This window comes from Filicampus tigris, chromosome 13, assembly GCF_054856515.1.
Source record: "Filicampus tigris isolate MCC_2025a chromosome 13, RoL_Ftig_1.0, whole genome shotgun sequence".
Classification (NCBI taxonomy): domain Eukaryota; kingdom Metazoa; phylum Chordata; class Actinopteri; order Syngnathiformes; family Syngnathidae; genus Filicampus; species Filicampus tigris.
The window spans coordinates 14,604,459-14,625,864 of NC_141229.1; the positions used below are offsets into that span (position 1 = coordinate 14,604,459).

At 39.1% G+C, this 21,406-nt stretch overlaps 3 protein-coding genes across 10 annotated transcripts in view; 2 read left to right on the plus strand and 1 right to left on the minus strand.

Annotated features, from left to right (window-relative positions):
* The window catches only part of dlgap2a (discs, large (Drosophila) homolog-associated protein 2a), a 176,538-nt gene extending 168,471 nt beyond the window's left edge, over positions 1 to 8,067 (minus strand). For 3 of the 6 annotated variants that reach the window (XM_086049072.1, XM_086049069.1, XM_086049065.1), the window contains exons 1-2: positions 6,929 to 7,048; positions 537 to 591 (exon numbers count right to left, since the gene is read on the minus strand). In XM_086049072.1, the coding sequence (XP_085905198.1) occupies positions 537 to 591; positions 6,929 to 6,958 (85 nt within the window). In that variant the 5' untranslated portion in view covers positions 6,959 to 7,048. Of the gene's footprint in view, positions 1 to 536; positions 592 to 5,769; positions 5,826 to 6,928; positions 7,049 to 7,913 lie in introns of those variants that run through there. The other 3 variants (XM_086049068.1, XM_086049066.1, XM_086049067.1) reach the window with 2 other exon arrangements.
* Positions 7,265 to 15,301, plus strand: erich1 (glutamate rich 1). Of its 3 annotated transcripts, none has more exons than XM_086049073.1 (7): positions 7,265 to 7,292; positions 9,798 to 9,941; positions 10,065 to 10,217; positions 11,387 to 11,773; positions 11,920 to 12,114; positions 14,483 to 14,596; positions 14,970 to 15,298. In XM_086049073.1, exons 1-7 carry the CDS (start codon positions 7,280 to 7,282, stop codon positions 15,017 to 15,019), a joined length of 1,056 nt encoding a protein of 351 aa, XP_085905199.1. In that variant the 5' UTR covers positions 7,265 to 7,279; the 3' UTR covers positions 15,020 to 15,298. The 3 variants fall into 3 exon arrangements, with proteins under 3 accessions (XP_085905199.1, XP_085905200.1, XP_085905201.1); XM_086049074.1 differs by lacking the exon at positions 7,265 to 7,292 and adding an exon at positions 7,925 to 8,039 and having other exon boundaries at positions 14,970 to 15,301; XM_086049075.1 differs by lacking the exon at positions 7,265 to 7,292 and adding an exon at positions 8,818 to 8,839.
* A 1,462-nt stretch (positions 15,302 to 16,763) lies between these two features.
* LOC147137709 (uncharacterized) lies at positions 16,764 to 19,963 on the plus strand. The gene is made up of 2 exons (XM_086050171.1): positions 16,764 to 16,976; positions 18,013 to 19,963. Exons 1-2 carry the CDS (start codon positions 16,926 to 16,928, stop codon positions 18,289 to 18,291), a joined length of 330 nt encoding a protein of 109 aa, XP_085906297.1. The 5' UTR covers positions 16,764 to 16,925; the 3' UTR covers positions 18,292 to 19,963.
* Positions 19,964 to 21,406: the final 1,443 nt, after the last annotated feature.

The window sequence follows — 21,406 nt, forward strand, 5'->3', positions numbered from 1 at the left end:
CCTACACTATTTGTGTGTGAATATTCATTATTTGAAGGATTATCACTCCCGGGAGTCGATGCTAATTTACAGTTAGCATGTTAGTGGTATTTTACATCGACGTGAGCATTAGCATTTGTAATGTTTTTGAAACCAAGAATGTATTGTATTTAATATACAATTATAAGTGTAATTATTTTTTGTTTGTGTTTAGTTTTACAGTCAACTCTAACTGGGGTGTCACTTACACTTACAACAGCTTAAAGCACACTCAGGACGGGCAGAATCACATATACGTCACACGCTTGCCGCACAAGCAGCATGATGCATTCAGGGTACTTTCACAACATCGGGAAACATACCGCGCTGGTTGGCACATTAAGCGTTTTTCTTCTATTATAATGTTTTTGAGTTCATGAGAAGTAAAAATCAAAATCACCATTAAATTGTGATTAATTGCCCAGCCCTACCCACTACAACTCCTAGAATGGTTCTTACTGTCGTATCACCATAACTGAAGCACTGTTTGGAGATCATCTATTTATGGGGGTTATTACCTGCATTTCTGTTTGTGAAGATACAGCAATGCTTCTGAAGAATGGATGGCAACACCTGTGAGGAAATGTGAAAAAAGTAGTCAGTATTAGCAACGCCAAGGAGTGAAAGATCATTGTAATTGTCAATGTGACCGATTTCACCATTATGTACATTTGTTTAAAATTTTTATGAATACAAAACAGATTTAATATCACTTGGCTAAAAAGTTCAAGATATAGGAATGTAAATACAAGAGAATAAATAAGAGATCTAAACAGATTGTATATTGGTATAAAACATGATGTGCTAAATAATTTGAGTTGTGATATTGAAAACCTGAATGTCTAGACATTTTATTTTGAAGGTGTATGATCACATGATCCGATTCGGTTGAGATGGTACTGTGGAATTGTGGAACGTGCGGTACATCAGCAAAGTGATATATACACTGTGTTCAGGAGGCACTAATTGTGCTTTTATTTTTTTTATTTTTTTATTTTTTTTTATTGTACGTTGTGTTAGTAATGGCCTCAAGGACACATTCGGGCCTGCATTTTACTTGTAGTTTTCATGGTGTCTCATGATTTCTTAATGTCATCGGTAGAGAAGGAGAAATAAAAAGGAAAATCTAGAAATCAGTCTGAATTGTGGCCTTTTTTGCTGGACCGGTGTCGCTACAATCATAAAATTTACAACAATGCAATATAGACACATAGCAGTTTACACATTGACATCATTATCATCATCGGGGGGACATATTTGTAGTTTGAGTTTCTATATGTATCACTTCAACAAGCCTTGCAGAACCAGGAAGTTGAAACATCAAATAAAATAGCCAATTATTGAACTGCTCACTTGCCAGAGGCTCCACATTCTAATCAATCAGCCTAAGAAAGTTTAACATCTATTCTCTTGGGTAATATAAAATTGTAATTGATATAAAATACAATATTGGCTGATAATAACCTGCCCCCTTGAGGACTTCTTAAAAAATTGCAGATTTAAATTACCTTCAATGTAAACTAGATTGTCTGAGTCTATGTATGTTGCTGAATATCATTAGAGTTCCAAAAACTTTCTAATAGAAAGAAGCCCAGAGAAGAAATAACACGGCTCAGCTGGTGCTATCAATTTCCTCGTTGGCTTTGCTTCTGGCTGACAGATCCATTGTTGTAAAGATTACTTAAGAAATATCAACATACCCATCCTACTCTTGTGATTTTTGTGCAAATATTGCTCTACATTGGCTCTAAGAAATCTAATATACTTTGCTGCTAGCTGAGAAGGAACTAGACACGATCTGATAAGTGTCCTCTTTAATTAAGCAAAGCGTACAAAGGCATCTCTCAAGAGAAGGAGTAGACCAGACTGAAGAAATGTAGATGAACCCAAATGGCTTGTCCTGAATCACTCAATTACTTTCTTTCTCTTACGGGGGATTGGGTTGGGGTGGCAGCAGCCTAAAAGGAACGTTCAGAATTCTCTCCCCAGCCACTTCATCCAACGTTTCCGGGGGTATTCTCAGGGCTTACATTGATGTTTGAGGCATCATGGCTGGCCTGGAACTATGTTCATGTGGCTTCTAGCACTGGCGAATCAAAAAGAACTTACGACAGTTTAGAAAATTGCTAACAACTGCTTTGCTACTATATGTGAGAAGTAAAACTATTTGCGAAAATGCTTGCAATGTTTTATGAGCCCTGACAAAACCAAACATTTGCTACCCTGCAAGCACTTAATTGTTGCTCAATAAAGATATGGGCTTTAGGCTACTCAGTCATGGCTACCCCTGACAAAAATAGTCAAAAACGTATTGTAGTTGACTATTTATGCGCTAGTTTGGCGAAGTTGGTAGTTGGAAACGCTAACAGAGGCGTTTAAAATGATAGTCAGACCGGCCAACAGGCGATTAGTATTTGGTCCGGCCGAACAAAATGGCAGATAAATGGACGGCGGAAGGGTACCCTGGCTGTAGGCGGAAGGCGATAAACCACAATTTTTTAGTAAAATGCCCAGCTTTGGTGTTACACATAACATGAAACCTAACAAGATAGGAACATGAATTTTAAGTATGTTACACACAGCTCCAAGACTGTGGTAAAAGGACTCCCGATTTATGTTATTGTAGTCCCCTTCATATTTAAAGGCTTATTTAATGAGGTTTGTCATCTTTTACCCTAGTTACTTAGTTACATGTTACCGGCATCACTGAATACGATTCAGTTACTGGTTTGGTCTGTAATATGTGCAAGTTTTTAGGAAAGAAGGAAGACCCTGAACACAGGCTGGTGTCTAGATGCCTGCAGGCTGCAAAGTACTGGATGTGGGTGATAATTTTTTGTGTTTGGCAATAAAAGGCAATATCCACATATGCCGATCACGTACTTCCACGGAAATCGGCCGATCGTGATCAGTGGCCGATCGATAGAAGCACCACAAATATTAACCCTAATGTATCAATGGGATCAGTTAATCTCTCGATAAAGGGAAAGCAAACCCAAACATATTTTTTCCAAGAATATGTTCCCAGCAGGACCACTGGTTGAAACACGGTATTCTGATTAATATTGCGTTTGTGGAATATGAGTTAAGCAGCAAAATCCAGCCCTTTTTAGTCACCTCTCGGGGCAGCCATTTTGTCATTTCTGTCGACTGAAAATTACATCACAACTACTCAGGGCTCAGATAACAGCCAAACACGGCTCAGCTTCAGAAAACAGGTAATTGGTCGTTACCTGAGCCCTGAGTAGTTGTGATGTCATTTTCAGCCCAGAGAAGTGACAAAATGGCCACCCCCAGAGATGTCTAAAAACGAGTGGATTAACTCTTATTCCTCAAACGCAATATTTGTCAGAATGTCTTGTTTCAACTAGTGGGCTTGCATAGAATATATTCTTGAAAAAAACATGTTTTGGGTTGACTTCCACTTTAAGTTTTATAATTAATTAACACAGCTGAAAACATCTTTTCAAACTAAACCTCCAATTCCCATATGGAAGCACATGCAGATCACCCATTCAACATTGTGATACAGCAAGAAAACATCTTTCTATCTTATAATCACGACAGCGTAAAGATTGCCTCTATGACATTTCATAGGTCAACTCAGCCACAAATTTCACTTCAGTAGTCAAGTGTGAAACAAGTGGTGGTTACTGTGAAAAAGCATTGCAGGCCCCGGGGATGCAGGAGTTGGTTTGTGGTGACTAAAGTTATTCTAATTGATGCTGGTTGGCAGCTATGTACTATACTGGAGGAGTGAGGAGAACAAACTGTCAGTGCCTCATCTGTGTCTCAGACACACAGAGCTGCCGCTTGCTTTGTTAAACGGATTACAGACAATCCATCTAATTTTACATACATCAGTGCTTCAGGCGTCAGTGTTTTGTCTGTTCAAGTGGGGAGGATTGATGACAGACGCAATTACAAAACACATATGGACAATCCCAGCGACACGTAACTGGGACATTTATATTTAGGGGTTTTGAAATGCAATTAGTTTCCTCACAGTAATCATCAATTTGAAAAGATGGATCTTTTGAATCACATTTTATGAAAAGGCACATTTTTAAGTGCACGCATGCTCATGTCTAAACTTCTTCAATCACAACTACCTTATTTTAGTCATTTATTATAACCAACTAGTTCACTTAGGTATGATCAATTTTGCAAAATATTTAGAAAAAAAAAAGATCCTCAAAGACATTGAAAGTTACAGTCCTTTCAAATGGACTCACAATCTTCAAAAAGTTATCAATGTTCCATCATGCGCGTTTCCTTAAACTGGATGCCTCTCTCGTATTTTCATATTTCTATTTATTACGACCGCCTTCTTGAATATATCTTATTTGACACGTAATGAAACAAAAACTAGAATGAGACAATACTGTTTAGCAGGAGAACAAAAGGTGAAAATGAAATGTATTGCTTGTTTTGGTTTACTCTTTAGTTCACAGACAAGAAAGTTGGCATTAGAAATAGCATAGATTTACTATCAAAGAATAAATACTTGGATTAGTATTTTTCATCCGGCATGAGTCAAGTTGTTTTGGAGTTGATATAAAAGTCTCAGCCTGGTCACTGAAATGGTAGTTTCCTTAATTGCAGTAAAGCTATAATGCTTTGTAGCTACAATACACTTAAGTCGAATCAGTTACAAACATACATTTAATATCCACAAAGGCAAGACAAAGTACTGTATCATTAACTAGAATCAGTAAGATCTCTTGAATTTTCACACTGAGGTATGCTGATCCTTGGCGTCTGCTTTCTTCAGAATACAGAAGCAGATAAACTACAGAGCTCGTCAAATCCCTGAAGCGATGGAGTGGATGCAGAAACAGATTACAGGCTAATATAAAGACTATTTGGGTGAAAATAACTACAGTATTCTCAAATAGCCCCTCATTTGGTTTTAATGCCCTAGTCTGTCTTAGGTGTACACTTAGGGTAAGATCAGGTAATTGTGAGAGATATACAAATGATTAATTCGTTTTATAACGTGGAAATAGTCTTTTGAGGGAGGAATGTAAAAGAAACTGGACATATTGACAATGTGTTCAGACAGAGGGTGAATTCAGGAGCTAAATAAAGGACCATTGTTTGATACATGATACTTTTCTAAGTCATTCAAAGCTACTTGCTTTGATATATGAGGAAGCACATTTGATTTGGTCAAGTTACTTTGCCTCCTCCATAGCTACTACTATTCAAAGCTAAGGCAATTCTACTGCTGAAAATGGCCATGGTATGCCCACTTTATGGCCCTACCAACTACTTGAAATCTGAGGCACCAAAGCAGTTAGTGGCCAATAAGAGGTTGTTTTATCTCAGAAGCAAATACAGTACATGTCAAGGTGGACAAAATATATAAACAGGTGCCAACAAAATAATTTAAGGGACACTTGATTGGGCTGAACACTTCTACTTATATAATGGGGCTGTATATAAAAAGTATGACAGCACTAAAATTCACCCCCCTGAAAAACTGTGTAGTCGTTTAATAGTGACACAACCATGTGTCCGCTTCATTAATAGATTTTTTTCAGGAGCCAGACGGTAGCCTTTGATAAAATGATTGGATCTTAAGAAAAAATAACCTATTGCAATGACAAAGGAGTATAATATAATAGGGTATGTGGTGTAACAGCAGAAACACATTTGTGCAGGGTAAAGAGGCAGAGAAAAGAGCTTGCTAAATGTTTCAGGGGCTAGCTCCTCTCCACTGTAGATCAAAATGGCATCACTACTCACATACATGTGAACTTCCAGCTTTGCTTTGCATCTTGAAACAGATTGTGAGAGCCTTATCTTGTCACTGTCAACCAGGCAAAGTCCACGCAAGCCTTTTATTGACAACTTTGAGAAAGCATGGGTGATGAGATGTGTGTGCATGTGTGCACTGCTGAAACACTGACTTCCTGAGTGCTTACTTAGGGCAGTAAAAGTGTACCAGTACCCTATTTTTGTCTTCTGTTCATTGAACATCAGTGTTAGTTTTTAATTAAGCCCTGCTCCTTTTATGTAATGTAAAAGCCTTGTTGGAATGATTTAACTTTAATATAAAAAATAGATTACCTTCATAGATAGGGAAAGGTAGACGTCACACTCATCCTGGAAGGTGTTTCAGAAATGTTTGAGGACTGGATTCACAAATGATATTCAATCTAAACCAAACTAAGACTTTTCCCCCTCGGTGTGGGCCAGATGATCGACCCGCTCATCGACAAAAAGATCTTGTGGCAATTGCTTTGTTGAGTGAGTGAGAAGAGGCCAGCATTGTGCTAGGACAACTCAAGTCTGTTTCACCATGACAATGTGTCTGCTCACAAGGCCCTGAGCATCTGACAGTTCCTAGTTGGGAAGAACATCATCATGCTAGCTAGAGCAACCTCCCTACTTTATGCCGGAGTCATATTAAGAAGAATAACGCTGACCCGAGGTAATGTCGTCATGGAGATTTGTGTGAATAATTTTTTTTGCGATTGTTTCAAGACAACATTAAATTCCACGCACAACAAATTCCAAACAATCCCTTTACTGATTTTCACATCCATTCCTCATCCAAATGCACCTTAGCCTAAACAGCAATAATACCATCAGGCTTTTAAAAAAACACGTTGGAACCTCTACAACTGACTGCCTGTTAAAATTGTACAATTCAGAATGTGACTCAGAATTACTGTTAAAATATACTTGTGTAGTCACACAAAACATTTGAGTTTTTAGAGATACCACAGTTCAGCAAAGATGTTTTGCTTTTTCTTTGGATTTTGCTGGTTCAGTCGCAAGACTTATTCCAAAAATGTGAAGCAAGCGGACTCATATTCAAAGCGGAAATGTACAAGAGAGTCAAACAGTTGCTGAATTCCGTTGAACTTGAGGAGTCGTTAGGTGGAATATTTCTGCTCACCATGCAGGTGTAGACGGCACTGGCAGTCATGGGGATGAGTGAATATAGTAATCAGAGACTAAAATACTTCTCATTACAATGTGGAGTGAAAAGTTAAGAATATTGGAAAGTAGGTTAAAAGTTTTAGCACCTCAGTGATTATGATGTCAGGAACATGGCAGCAAGCACTATCGTCACAGCCTGTGCTGTGTATGATGTTTTATTGCTGTGTTGATGCTGGCATTCTACGCTATACAACGTTCTCTTCCCATGTCTCAGAAAATATATTGGAGTTTACACATAGATCCTTGCAACATACAAACGTACAAAGATGAAGAGACTGAACATCGTCATCGTCAAACAGCAAACAAAATGGGCACTGCGAGTGAGCCAACACTGTACTTGCTTTATCAGTATGCAAGTGGGAATTCCATGTAAAAACAAACTGCAAGCTATTATGCAACCTGTTTATTTCACGTTTGTAAAGGTACAGAATCTTCAATTCATGCAAAGCCGTTTTTGTGATACACTTGTTCACTCCTGGCAAGGACTCGACAATCATTGAAGAACATCCACCCACAGCAACTACGGTGTACATGGAAGAAAATACAGGGTTCTGTGAAAGAAGTTAACCTTGTACTCAGTAGGCTTCTTTCAGCCTCAGTAGCTCCTCATCCACACCTCCTCCTCCTCATGAATTTGATGTATTTGCAGAAAGCTGAGGGATGGTAATTCATGCCCAACAAAACACCTGCATTTTGTACTAGGGGATCGAAATGGTTGAGACATTAGAGATGCTCTAGTTAAATCATGTAGAATTAAGGGTAAGAGAGCAATGCAAGTGTCTCCTTATCTAAGTAATTAAATCTCCAAACATACATATTTTCAATTCTATTTTTGTGCATCTGATTTGGTGCGCAAAAATACCACATGCACATAACATTTTTGTGGTACAATGTGAACACAAAGATTACTACAGTATTAAGGAGGGAGGGGATGTTATTACCTTCTTAAAAGCTGGCATTCTAGATGGATCCTCCTTCTGCACAGTCCGTTCACATGTTGAAATCCCAAGCCAAGTTTGGAAGGCACGTCAAACCCAACTCAGCCGGTGATGATGCCGAGCCACGAGGTGCACTCGAGTTTTCTCCTCATTCTCCCCTTCCTCATTCCCTCGTCTCACTCCCACCCTGCAGCTGGCTCGACGAATGTTATTACAGCAGTCAAACGCCGGTGGGGCTGTGGTGCATAATACAGTACTGTCATTCAAAAGTTATCGGTTACAGTATTTACATTGATCTAATAGTATTCAACTGTACTATATATTTTGGTAGGGTCAACTGTGCAATATATTTTGGTAGGGAAGAGAAGTGCTTCGTGAAAGTTGATTATTGGGATCACATATTCTATTGGGTTGTCTCATAAAAGTGCAGTTGTTGACATCTAGCAGCATTCAAGTATGCACTTGCTTTTCACTCCGAATCATAGAACGTATGTGGCAGATACCATTGATGCACGGATCCTTGCTAAAAAGTCAGCAGAGCTTTTTTTTATATGGACGCCAGCAATCAAAAGCTAAAATGTTGAACGGAGTTCAGGCGCCGGGCCGGCCGGCTTGCTGTCACTTCAGTCCTTCGCTGTAGTCGTGATGCTAGCCAAGTGGGCGACTAGTTGGGGAAGATCGACGTGTCGAAAACCCGGTTTTAGGCACAAAGTCTAGTGTTTTGGTTGCTTGAATACAACGCACTGTGTTATTTCATTTGCGAGTGTGTCAAAACTAGAGTATCATTGAAAGGTAATGCTAATGTGTAAAAGGTTGCTCGAGAGTTAGCTAAGTTAGCTAGTAGTGTTCTCGAAACTACTCCGCGACAACTACAAATTTAGTGTCTTCGTCTTCAGTCACTCCAGCTGACATGGCACGCAGAAAAGAAGGTAACACATGTTCCGTCACGATTTTTACTATATTACATGCTACGATAGCGTTTCGTTTTCTATGAAGTGGCAAGCTAACGTTGCTAGCTTGCCATGTTTGGTACTTCTGGCTGTAAACAAATGCACGTGTTCCTCTGTCTGAGGCATAACGCCGAAACTAACTGTAAAAGTATCGACAGAAGAGTTCCAATTTTGACTCCAATTTTTGCAATCACTAGAAGAAACACTCGCAATTTTACGGAAAGATACACGCACAATCGACTTGAATTATTATACGATCTGCCCTGCTGGGTAAACAACTGGATACCTGACAAAATAATAAGTCAGTTTGACTGCACTGTTTCTTGTGCTGCTAGAACCCGCATTCCGCCATTGTCGCAAAGTCGCGACCCACTTAAAAATGCATTTAATAAAATCATCGGTTTTGATCGGCTGTGAGAATATCACAGCACTGATCTTTTCACTTCACCAAAGTGCGACATCGGTAGTTTGACTTCTTTTCGAAGAAAAAAACGATGTCAGCAAGTGCAACAGTCTGAAGGATGCTATTAAAAAACAACAACCTAAAAATGTGTTATTATTGTGTCTGGCGTCATCTGACAAGCCCAAAAGAAGCTGTTACAAGGCATCTGGAAATTGTTTGCACCGCCCTAGTTTTCTTTCATGCTCCACTCACATTCCTTTCCCCCTTAATAATTCAAATCGATCACGATATAAAAACTGCATTTGTGTTTACATGGGATATGTTTGTCTGATATTTACATTTGTTTGGTGGTCTTACACATGAAACTAGGGGAAACTATACAAACATGAAATAATTTGATAAAAGGGAAATTATGTTTTCATGGCACTGTAATCCCAGTGCAATTTAATCTTCCTCTTTTGTTAAAAGTGTTGGTCAACTGCCCTATTTATGAGATTAACAATTCATAATATAGTTTGTGTTCATTCCACATAGTATTCCAGTCCAAGGTCCTCCAGAAGCTTTACCCTGCAGCCCCTGAATTGGAGAAGGAACCCTCCCCACCATGCAAACTAGCGGATGTTTTCTTAAATAAAAAACATGTTGCAAGAAAAAACCCTCATCAGGATATTCCTGACAGTAAGATTAATTGTATTTCCTGACTTTTTGTGTTGTTTGCATTAATTCTTGTTTGAAAAATAATATGCTGTAATACGGTTTATGGTGAAATTGACTTTTTCTGTCTTTTTTTTTTTTTAATAGGTAATGCAACAACGACACCCACTGCAAGTGCAGCCATTCAAAGCAGGCGAATGTACACGGTTCTCCCTCCTCCTGAAGACTATGATGCAGAGTCAGTGAAATGTGTTACACTACCACAGCTTGAAAGCATACATAGTGGGGAGGCACCATCTGGTAAGGCACCGATAATCTTATATAATTGTGAAGTTGTGATATGCATCATAAATATAATCTGGATTTATGAAAGACATCTACTTTCAGGTGGTCTTGGTTCTTGAGTTCCACTCATTTATTTCACTCTGTAAAACTGAGAAACAGACCATGAAAGTTTTGTTGTTCCTTAAATGCAGCACATATGGTGTTTTCAGCCTGATAGTTAGATATTTGGTAGAAGAAATTAGTATATCAATGAAGCCCTATTTCATCAGATGTGATGTTTTTTTAATGGATAAATGCTTATGTAATTGACCAATATATTTTTGAAGTAGTGTGCTGTGTTTGTCTCTCTTTGCACAAATCACATTTTAATTACAGTGTTGGCTCATTTCACAGCTCGCTGTGCTTATCATCTAAGCGTACTGTTGAACCCCACCTGACGTTATTTGTTTTACCTCAATGAGCAAGATAAAATTAGCTGGCAAGACAACATCTGTAGGTAGATTTTTGAATATTTGTCTTTGGTTTTACTGGCCGCTACATTAGGTACACCTGTGTAATGGGATTAAATGGTGGTGCCAATCAAAATTCATCATCATTTTTATTCCGGTGTCCGCTTCGATTTAAACGAGTGAATGAATGATGGGGTCAACAGGTGTACTCTGAGAGTAGTGTAGTGATATTGATTAGCTATATAAAGTAAGGATTTCTGTAATCTTTGAGTTGTGATTTAGGTTACTTGTTTTTGCTAAGGTGTTTTAATACAGTAGTCAGAATTGTCAGCGTGAATACTTGTCTGAAATTGTTTCTTATGTAGTGATATCAACTAAATGATTGATTGTGATGTTACCTCACTTTCTTTCATCTGTGACCCTTGACCCTCCTAAATCGTTCTACTTTGTTTTCATCATTTTTTTTGTCACAATGGGACATTATTAATTGAAAATCACTATACAGTATTCTGGAAAAAAACCCTCAAACAATCCTGAAAAATCTTTTGTAATGTTCGTAAATAGGTTTTCCTATAGTGTTGTACGGTAGTACCATACTGTATTATAATCTGATGTTTGAAGATGATTTAATTTACGGTTGTGTCTAAATATGTACATTTTGTGCTTAGAGGTTAAATGACTATAATGCTTTTTCCTTTGAAAAAAATTAAACAATTTCTTACCCATGCCCCACAGAACATGACATCCAGGAATGTAGTGAAGAGCTGGATCAAGATATAGAAGCAAATGAACAGAAAAGAAGGAGGAAAAGAAGAAAAAGGAGACTAAACCGTCATGGAGATAATGATGGGACAGCTCCAACTATAGTGTCGAGTTTTGTTGACAATGGGACGCTGTTGGATGAGGAAGAAGTGCGCATTAGCCGGAACAAGAAAAGAAAATTGAAGAAGAAACGGCACAAAGAGAAGATGCTCTCAATGGGTTTGATGCCTCGGGCTTGTGCCCTGGAGTTCACATACCAAAGAGAAAACGAGGAAGGGGAGCAGGAGGGGGAAGATGGGATGAGAGTTGCTGAGGTGGCAGATTTCCTCAGGACCACAATGGAAATCTATAAATCAGATTGTGAGTGCTGAACTTTATTGATCAAAATGTTTACGTTTATTGAATGTGCTACACACCGATTAATTCTAAATGTCCACACGGTCTCACGATGCTATATTCAAGTGTGCATTTGAGACAAAATAACGCGGCGTTGTGTGGTCCTTTAGGTTTACTGCATGCAGAGAAGCTTCCTCGTCTGCCTGGTGTGTTGGAGGATCTTTTGAGCAGCATCGCCAGTGGAAGCAGACCTGCGTCTCTCTTGAAGCATCTTCACATTCTCAAGATATGTGTTCAACACAAGGACACACAGAGACTGGAAAAGGCGCTGCGGGACCTCCGCAACAATACCCTGATGCCCGCAGGTTAGTAGTTGTTGAGATGCTGTCGGTGTCAAACTCAAGGCCAATGGGCCAGATCCAGCACTTGATGTGGCCCACAAAAGCTAGCCGCAATTTTTCCTTGACTTCAATTCAAAACTATTCTATTAAATGATCATAACCAAATGCAGGTGCCATAATTTGATATCGTTGTCACTAGGGCTGCTACAAACGTCTAGTTTGCTAGTCGAATAGTCAGTGATAGCAGTCGCGATTAGTCGACTAATCGGATGGAAATTGCACCATCACGAAGCCAGTCTTATATAACCGTCATTATGAATACGTTTACAGTTAACCATTTAAGACAATTTGCATTTTATTGTATGTCCAATACATTTTTGAATCATTATTTAAGAAGTCTTTATGTTCCTGTATTCATGTTCATGAGTTTTTAGGTATCTTTTAAGACATCTAAGAGAATTTAGATACATTTTAGAGAGAATTTCACAGATTTAAGAGTATTCATGCAACTTTTGGGGCAATAGATTTAAGAGTATTTAGGTGATTTTTAGGAAGATTTGAATACATCTGAGAGTATTTTGATTACTTTTAAGGAGTATTTCAATACATTTAAGACCATTGAAGTAACTTTTGGGGAGCATTCCAGTAGATTTAAGAATGTTTAGGTAACTCTTAAGAAGTGTTTCAATACATCCAGTGGTGTTTAAGTCATGTTGTATATGAACACTTGGGTCTACTACGCATCTGTATTTTAATGTCAGTCATTATGGTGATACTTGAAGAGCAATTTAAAAAAATAATGTTTTTATGGTGTATGTAATATAAATTGTTTGAGAACCACTGCTTTAAATAATCATAAAATGTGCTGGAAAAGGTAAAAAAAAAAAAAAAAAGATGTATTGGAAAATTGCTTGAACCTGATATGTCTATAAACTCTAAAATAATGAATATTTATAAGATGTCTCAGTATTTAGACAAGACATTTTAAGATGCTGGGGTGTGTCTTGTACAACTGTGTCCATTTATTCAGAAGTACATTTGTGAGATATGAAGTCCTAATTTATCACAAATAAATTTGGTGGGGTTGAGGTCAGGGTTTTCAAGTTCTCTCTTCACCAAAACCTTCGCTTCTACAGTCCTTGCTTGGTGCTATGGAGCACTGTCACCCTGGAACAGGAAAGGGCCTTCTCCAAACTGTTCCCACAAAGTTGGAAGCAGAGACTTGTCCAAAATTTCATGGGAATGTGAAGACATAAGATTTGAGGAAAGTAATGAGTCTAATCCAATCCATCACTGATTAAGGTTAAGGAAGTCCGTGTTAATAGTGTTGGTCATGCGTGATCCAAAATGGCTTCAACCTTTCTTGGATGCTCAGGAACATCAACAACAGGTCCATGCAAGTTTGTACTTGCCTTTGTCAGCCCGCGCTTGCCGCTCATGCTATACACACTCACGTCTCTGTGTGGTTCACCTGAAGAAACCTGCCCTGACCTGCCCTCCTCAGTCTTCACCTGCACACACATGCCCTCAATTTGCAAAAACATGCACATGAACTTAATCACGCATCTGACACATTTAAACCTCTTAACCTGGCCTTAACTCTTTATCAACAGCTAAAAGCACCCGATGCCTGCAGGCACGTTTTTATCCGTGTGTGTGATTGTTTAAATTTAGTTTCAGAATATGTTTAGCAGGGACTTGTCAGGGGTCCACTTGTTTGTGTGTTTCAGAAGACACTAACAAGGAGATTCAACCTACGGATGCACATCTGTAAGATGGGGCCTTTCCAAATCCACTCTGTTGCCAAACAGTTTTTTCCCTTTCCTCTCTGTGCACCTGCTCCACAACTGCATGAAAGCCGCTCAAACATGCCCATGGTCTTCACGGCGCATGAGTCATTCTTACATCAGTGTTTCATGATGCAACTCCCCCAGCAGATTTGATCAAAGAAGCAGTGTATGAATCAAAATCAGAAAAAGAAATTCTTTTTTTTGTTTGTTTTTTGCTTGTGAAGGTTCGTGACTCATCTTTTTCTTTAAAGTATTTTTTTAGGAATTGCATTGGCCTTCACATCACATTCATGAGATTTGATATTCTGAACCTACCATTTTCCACCCCAGTCCACTCCAGTTTAGTTCAATCCAATAATCCATGTGTCTGCACACAAGCTCTCTGAAGGCAAGTCCCAAGCAGCTCCCCCCATATTTTTCCGCGCCGTGGAGTTCCTCTGATAAAGTACTTGACTGGCCCACTCCCAATGTTCATGTTATGCACACCTAAATAGAATTCTTACTGACAGCTTTTCAGCATTAATGTTGCCATGCAAGTACTTAATATCTACTTCAAGATTTATTATGTTCAAAAACCACACGTTGTTGTCTTTATGTTTCAGAGGAAAGCACCGCCGTAGCCAAATTGTTCCAATACTGGATGACTGACATTCTTCCCATGAATGGAGGCAATGAGGATGAACTTTGTGAGAAGCTTAGTCATACAGCAACACCATGTAAGGATTAAGTCTGTTACTTCCATATTGTCATGCTAATCACATAATTGCCTAACTAAATGTTTTGCCAAAGTCAGAAATGACTTTCCATAGTCCAATAGTGTGATGATATTGAAATAATCATAATTCCTAATTAACTTTCTGCCTGAGTCACTGTATGATGCTATAAATATTAGTAAATATTTTTTCTTTGTTTAGTTTGTGGATTGCCCCCCGCCCTTTTACAAGAATAAAAGAAAGCATTTTGTTCATCCCAATTAAGGAACTCTAGTTGTATTGATCTGTTATTTACCTCATTGTTGTTTATTGTATGCTGTTCAAATGGATGGGAATTTCTAACACTTGTCTGTCTTATCTTACCCCCAATTACCAGCAAGGCAAATGTCAGCACTGCAGGAAGTCAGTATTTGCTTGCTGTCATGACATTTAAAACCAGCCAACTAACCAAATCGCTTATCAAATATACTAACTGTCTGCAAAACACTGTTGCAATTTGAATTGTGTGATTTTCAAACTTGGGTCTGACTGAAGTATACATCACATTTCAAATGTCAGTCTTTACTGATTTGGTGTCACTCAAAGGGGTGAATGATTCAGAACAAATAATAAATGTAGCAACTCTCCTCTCGCAAACACCTGTTGCCGTTATCTAACTTTGTACTAATATAGGAACACAGCATGTTGGATGCATGTTGGACTTTGAGCACCAACGCCCCCTGGGTAGCCTGATGCCGCTTGTATTCTATTCTGGTGCATTTACCCAAAGCTTGTTGCCAGGGAAGGAGTTCATGAAAAGGACAGAGCATTATCATGGCTGGGAAGTGTAATTGTGTCATGTTGAGTAAGAGCTGTTGTCTTTTTCAGAATTGAACAAGTTGTGGCCAGTGTTCTGAATGATATGTTCATGTATAGAGTGGGAGGTATACTCTAATTGTATGATCAGCTGTTGAATTTGTGGGTTTGCTCACCCCAAAAAATTAACGTTCATAGCTGTTACCGTATTTTTGAACCATTGGGAACAACATATTATTAGGGGCAGTATCAAAGAACGGGGCTATTTTAAAATATTTTCATACATAAGGCGCTCCGGGTTATAAGGCGCATTATTTTTGTGAAGCGTTGTATGTTAAATAGTTTACTCTACAAAGTAATTGTATCGTATGTGTATTGAAAACAAGTCAATGCACTCACCGTTATGCAACCTTTTTTGCTCGGTCGCGGCAGCTTCTGGAAGCTGACTGTGTGATTTACCTCGTGCCGGTCCCGTCCCATATTGTAACGTTGGTGATATGCCCCCCAAAAAGCTCAACTTGCATTGGGTCTAAACGGCAACAGCGACATTAGGCTAGTGGGACTACATTTGACATCAGGGTGTTGATTTTTTAGAAAATTAAGGGATCTTAAATGCACCTTAAAGTCTGAAAAATATGGTAATTATGGTAATAGACAGAATATACTGTTAGTCAGAAATGCATTCCAAAATAAATCACAATATAAAAGTTGTAAATTGTTGTGCGCTGTACTCGAACGTTAAAAATATAAAGAAAAATTGTGTCATATTTGTTGTGTGGCTGAACAATTTCTTTTTATAGTAGCTAAATCAATATTATATCTCAAAATCAACGATGTAGGTTTTCCCTGCTTGAAACTGCATATACGGCTCAATTTGAATCTTTCCTTCCAACGCAACGCTAAGGCCAGCCAATCACAAACCTCATTTCATGCTCGCCGTGTTACGTCAGCTGAAGCCAGCCAATGACAAATGTCCCCTGACTGAAATCTCTGTATATGTGATTCACCCGAATCCCCTGAAAATTCTATTCCATTGAGTATGTATCATGTTGGGTTATTGTTACATCGGTTCCCACATGAATTCCTAATGAATTGAATAAGAATATACGGTACGTTCCCATCCTGTCTTAGGTCTACCTAATTAATTGATAGATCACTGTGTCTATATAAGCCTTGCCTAAAAAGTTCTTTCAAAAGAATTTTGTCAGACATTTTAAACATACGCCCATCTGCCATTTAAAAAATAATGGCACCTTCTTTATGCCTGCAGTAGAATCAATCTTGATTCTGTTTACTTCTTTGTCCCTGTATGCCAAGTCTTGTAATCCCATTAGAAACACCAACTGCCAAAGCCTGTTATAAAAGGAGACATTATCAGGGTAGACAAGTCAGCTTTGAAGCAGATATCTGAGCACAGGCTGAAGTGATCGCACACACCGGGGTAGACCTTCTGTCAGCAGGTTTCCCCTCCTGGGAGTCCAGGAAGGGGGACTGCAGAGACCCAGGTCTTTGTTCAATCATCAACAGCACTGGCAGAATGTTTTTCAGACTCCCAAGACTGACTCCGGGCTACATCAGGTTACTGCAGGTGAGATTTAATTGTTCCTTTGTGTTGGTGGTAGATGTTTATTCAGTCAGGTAAAAAAAAAAAAAAGTAATTGCTAAAGTTCTTATGTGGCTTTTATACAAAGTGAAAGGCAAAGCCTACTGTAAATGGTGTATTTTTGTATTGCAATATGCTGTTGTGTTACCGTATTTTTTAAAGAAGAACCCCCCCCCACCCCCCCCCCCCCCGAACCAAAATACACCCACACATTAAAACTATATCCCGTGCTTGTTCACTCTATATTGGTCCTTGGAGTAGTAGTTCTATAAGACTGATGTAATCACTGCTTTCAAGGCAGTGGTTTTTATAGGCACATACACGGCTTAGCCAGAGGCTAAATATACGTCAACTTTATTTCACTAAGCTTTATGCTGCCATCAGGTAGCCGTTTATCTGCCTGGTGACTCAACTGCTTTAACTCCAAATACAATGAAATGATACACACATCGCGCTATATACACACAGAGTCATTCCGTGCTACCATTTCCATAATTATAGGACGCATTTTGTTTTAGCTCATGTCCCATAATTACCTTTTCAGTGACACAAACAATGAAGAAATGTAAGCCTATGACAGCCCATTGAGTTGTAAATGGCAATGAGAATTGGGTGAGTGCGCTTCAGGAATGGCTTTTTAACTGCCTGTGACACAACTGTTTTGGAAAATGAGGTTTCTATTCTTTGCTCTGCTTTGTTATTGGAAAAGGTCTCCAAAGGAAATTGCCCATGTTGCAAAATAGAGTATAATATAGTAAAAGAGAGACGGTGGGTCGTATTCTCATGGGCATAGCTGGAGACCTGAAATGGGCAGGAGACCGAGGCGAGGCTCTTCCAATGGAAAATAGTTTCAGCTGCAATACAACCTGCGCTGACTGAACCTCAAACTATTTATCGTTACATATATCATATGAGGACATAATGTTGAATTTTTCATGACGCATTAGCGTTAAAGCTTGCAGACAGCTTGTCACGATCCATCCAATATCCATCAACTAAGTTGTCGCCTTTCTTCCCTCAGACCCAGGCCTACCACAATGTGTGTGTGGTGCAGCCACCTGAGAAGACCATGCCTGGCATGGCTATGCTTCTAGGGGCCGTGGGGATCGGGATGTGCGGGTACAGCTCCAGGCAGTTGGCCCTCTACCACCGTCCTTCCAGCCGTGTGCTGCAGAGTGTTGGCTCTCACACCGATGCCAGCGCAGCGGTCCTCAGGGCCCCATTCCTCAATGCCGCCCGCCGGGCTGGAGCCTGCCCGGAGATCCCACCTCCCTCCTTTGTGGGCCAAAAGTTTGTTTAGAGGTAGCACAGCGGTCGGGTAAAGATTGGCCACCATGGGATGACTCTCGGTAACCACGCTGTTGCGTGTTGAAGATTGTAGCTATGCTGGCCCATTGTGTCAATGAGGCCCATGTGCTCTCTGAAGACATGCAAAGCGGAGTTATCTGAATGATTCAAGCTTTGTTGGCAGAACGTTGGAAGTGGCATTAGTTCACTGGAGTCCTGTAGCGCCTACAATTTGTCTTTATCTCTAACAGCAGTGCAGTAGTCAGTTACTGTGTTCACGAGTACTAAGCCGTTTAAATACTCTCTACTGATATCAGAATTTCCTCACAAAGTGTTTAGAGTCCTTGTGTCTGTTTTCGTACAGCGAAAAAGAATTGAGGCATGGCAGTGGTCCTTCAAACACAGATGGTATGCAAAAAAAAAAAATCTCAATGGCCTCACCTCCCCGAGGAGAAGTGAAAGTGCAGGTACTTTGTACTACCCTTGAACAAAGGCTCAAATTAAAACGACCAATTAAGGACAATGTGGAGATCGGAGGTCGGCTTTGTGACTCAATTAATAGCCTTCTAAGAATGGGCTGCTAATTGAGCCACAAAGCTTGGTCGGGATGATGAAGTACAGCAGGGAGTGGAAGCGCCTAGTTGTTTATGTCAGATTATGTGATGGTGGCACGCAAAGTGTCTAGGACATTCTTAAATCTGCATTTTATGTAGCAATGAACCCATACAGGTGGGAAACCACACCCTAAATGTATCTAGTTTAGAGTGCATCCATTCTTACCCATCATAGATAGGCAGTCCCCGTGCCCCCAAACTGTGCCTTTCTCCCTGCGATGCCCACCATTTGTCTCTCCGCCATGCACAGGTGTGAATATTACAACATTGGTGTTTGTGTTCGCACCCCAAACAAATGTGCAGTTACTAAGAGAGCAAATTGGCGAGGCATTGAGCGTGGTTGAGAATGTGTGCTGTGCCTTAGGGAGAGCACAGGGCCTAACTGTCAATCTGTTAGAAATAAAACATTTTACCCCATGAGCATCATCATAGACTATAAGTGTCATGTGACAGAACAATGGTTGCTTTCTTGGTTTTGTTTTTAGGCAGAAGTCATTTGCTGAAGAGCAAGTCTTTCCTGTCTAACTCATTTGCGACAGGTTGTGCGGTAATTGAGAATCGCCAACCTCCTGAACTCCATTCGCTAGGCGATTCCAAAGAAAACATTTCTGATGTTGTTTCTGCTGTACTACATGCGCGTGCGGTATGTGAGTGTATCATCAATATGAGGTGGGTTTCACATTGCTTTCTGTTTTTGGTCGGAACGACAGTGTTGCACATTGAGCGCAGAGGTTAAAGGGAACCTACTGAACTCAGTCATTAGCGTTGGGAAGGAGGAGCAGAGGACTTGGATGACACCACTATTCAGCAAACGCTGTTTGACTTGCCACTCTGTTATTAGGGATTACTGCCAAAGTTGTGCATTGAAAGAAAGGAATATAGAGTATAGGCAATCTCTGGATTCCCCCCCATATTTTGTGTTAAATTATGTTAACTCCATGGATTGAATGTCTGTGTACAAAAAGATGATCTCATCTGTTCCCTTTAGATGATAGTTTTGCTCTGTTAGTGATACAAGTGAGATGTAATGAAAAAAATTCATGTAAAATAAAATAAATATGTAGCAAATTCCATGCTTTGCTGCTGCCTGCATGTCACATTCTTTTTCTGTGACACAATTATTGACGATTATATTCTAATTATTATAATATCCGTATTGCTCTTTTTTTAACCAAAAATATACACTGTAAATGTTAACGTGAAATGTGTGCAGTTTTGGTGTGTGTTTCTGTTACAATATTCAGTCATATACTGAATAGAAATTAGGTGAAGGAATTCACTAATACCAGTATCGGTATCACTGCCGATTCTGTACAGTTAATACTCGTACTTGGAGTCTAAAAAATACTCCAATGGTAACACAGCAATGCTAGTTTACCAGACTGACATATGCTGTCTGAGTCGAATACTTTACACACATAAAGACAATGGGGCTGTTTTGTTCCGATTTTGCCGCTTCCCAACCAAGGATGTCAAGCGCCCGACTATCTTATGTCTTATAAGATTATCCTATAAGATTAGACTTATGTGGATTTGTCCTGATAGGGTCCAAAACAAGCCATGGCCAACAATCTTAAACATTAAACAAGTTCAGTATATACAACCAAAAATCATGTGCGTAGGGTAAGATGACTACTCTCAAGCTGTTTGAGTCCATGTAGTTTGATGTGAATATACAGTATATATAATCAGAGCTGGGCATTTTCCTAAAAAATTATGGTCCGTTTATCACCTACAGCCGGGGTACCCTTCCACCGTCCGTCTATTCGCCATTTTGTCCGGCCGGTCTGCCTATCATTTTAAACGGGCTCCCGTTAGCCTTTCCCACTACCAACTTCGACAAACTACCACTAAGGCCTAAGACTAAGTCATATTTTGACAAAAAATAAAAGTGCCTCAAAAATCTCTGGCTGCTGGCCACCTCTGCTATAATTGGTTACATACTTAGTTAAACAGATCATTCAATTCTACCCCTGAAATGAAATTACAAATAAATATGATAAAATCAGCATTTGGTTCTGTTTTTTGAGTATTACAAAAAACAAATGATAAAATGACTTTGGCCTTTATTTTAGGAAGGTGATGATAAGGGCAAGAAAACGGCATGCCCCTTTGTTGGAAACTTCACTGACCAGTGTCCTTAAACTAAGGCAAGTGTCATTTAGTATTCTATTCTAATCAATTGGCTGCAGTGTACTGTTTACATTTTGTGCACACGCTATAAACATATATATATATATATATATATATATATATATATATATATATATATATATATATATATATATATATATGGTCGGAACCTTTGAGCTCAAAAGTATATATATATATATATATATATATATATATATATATATATATATATATGCTTCTAGGGGCCGTGGGGATCGGGATATATATATATATATATATATATATATATATATATATATATATATATACTTTTGAGCTTTGAGCACAAAGGTCTCTGTACCAGTCTATATATGTATGTATATATATATATATAGTATCTGT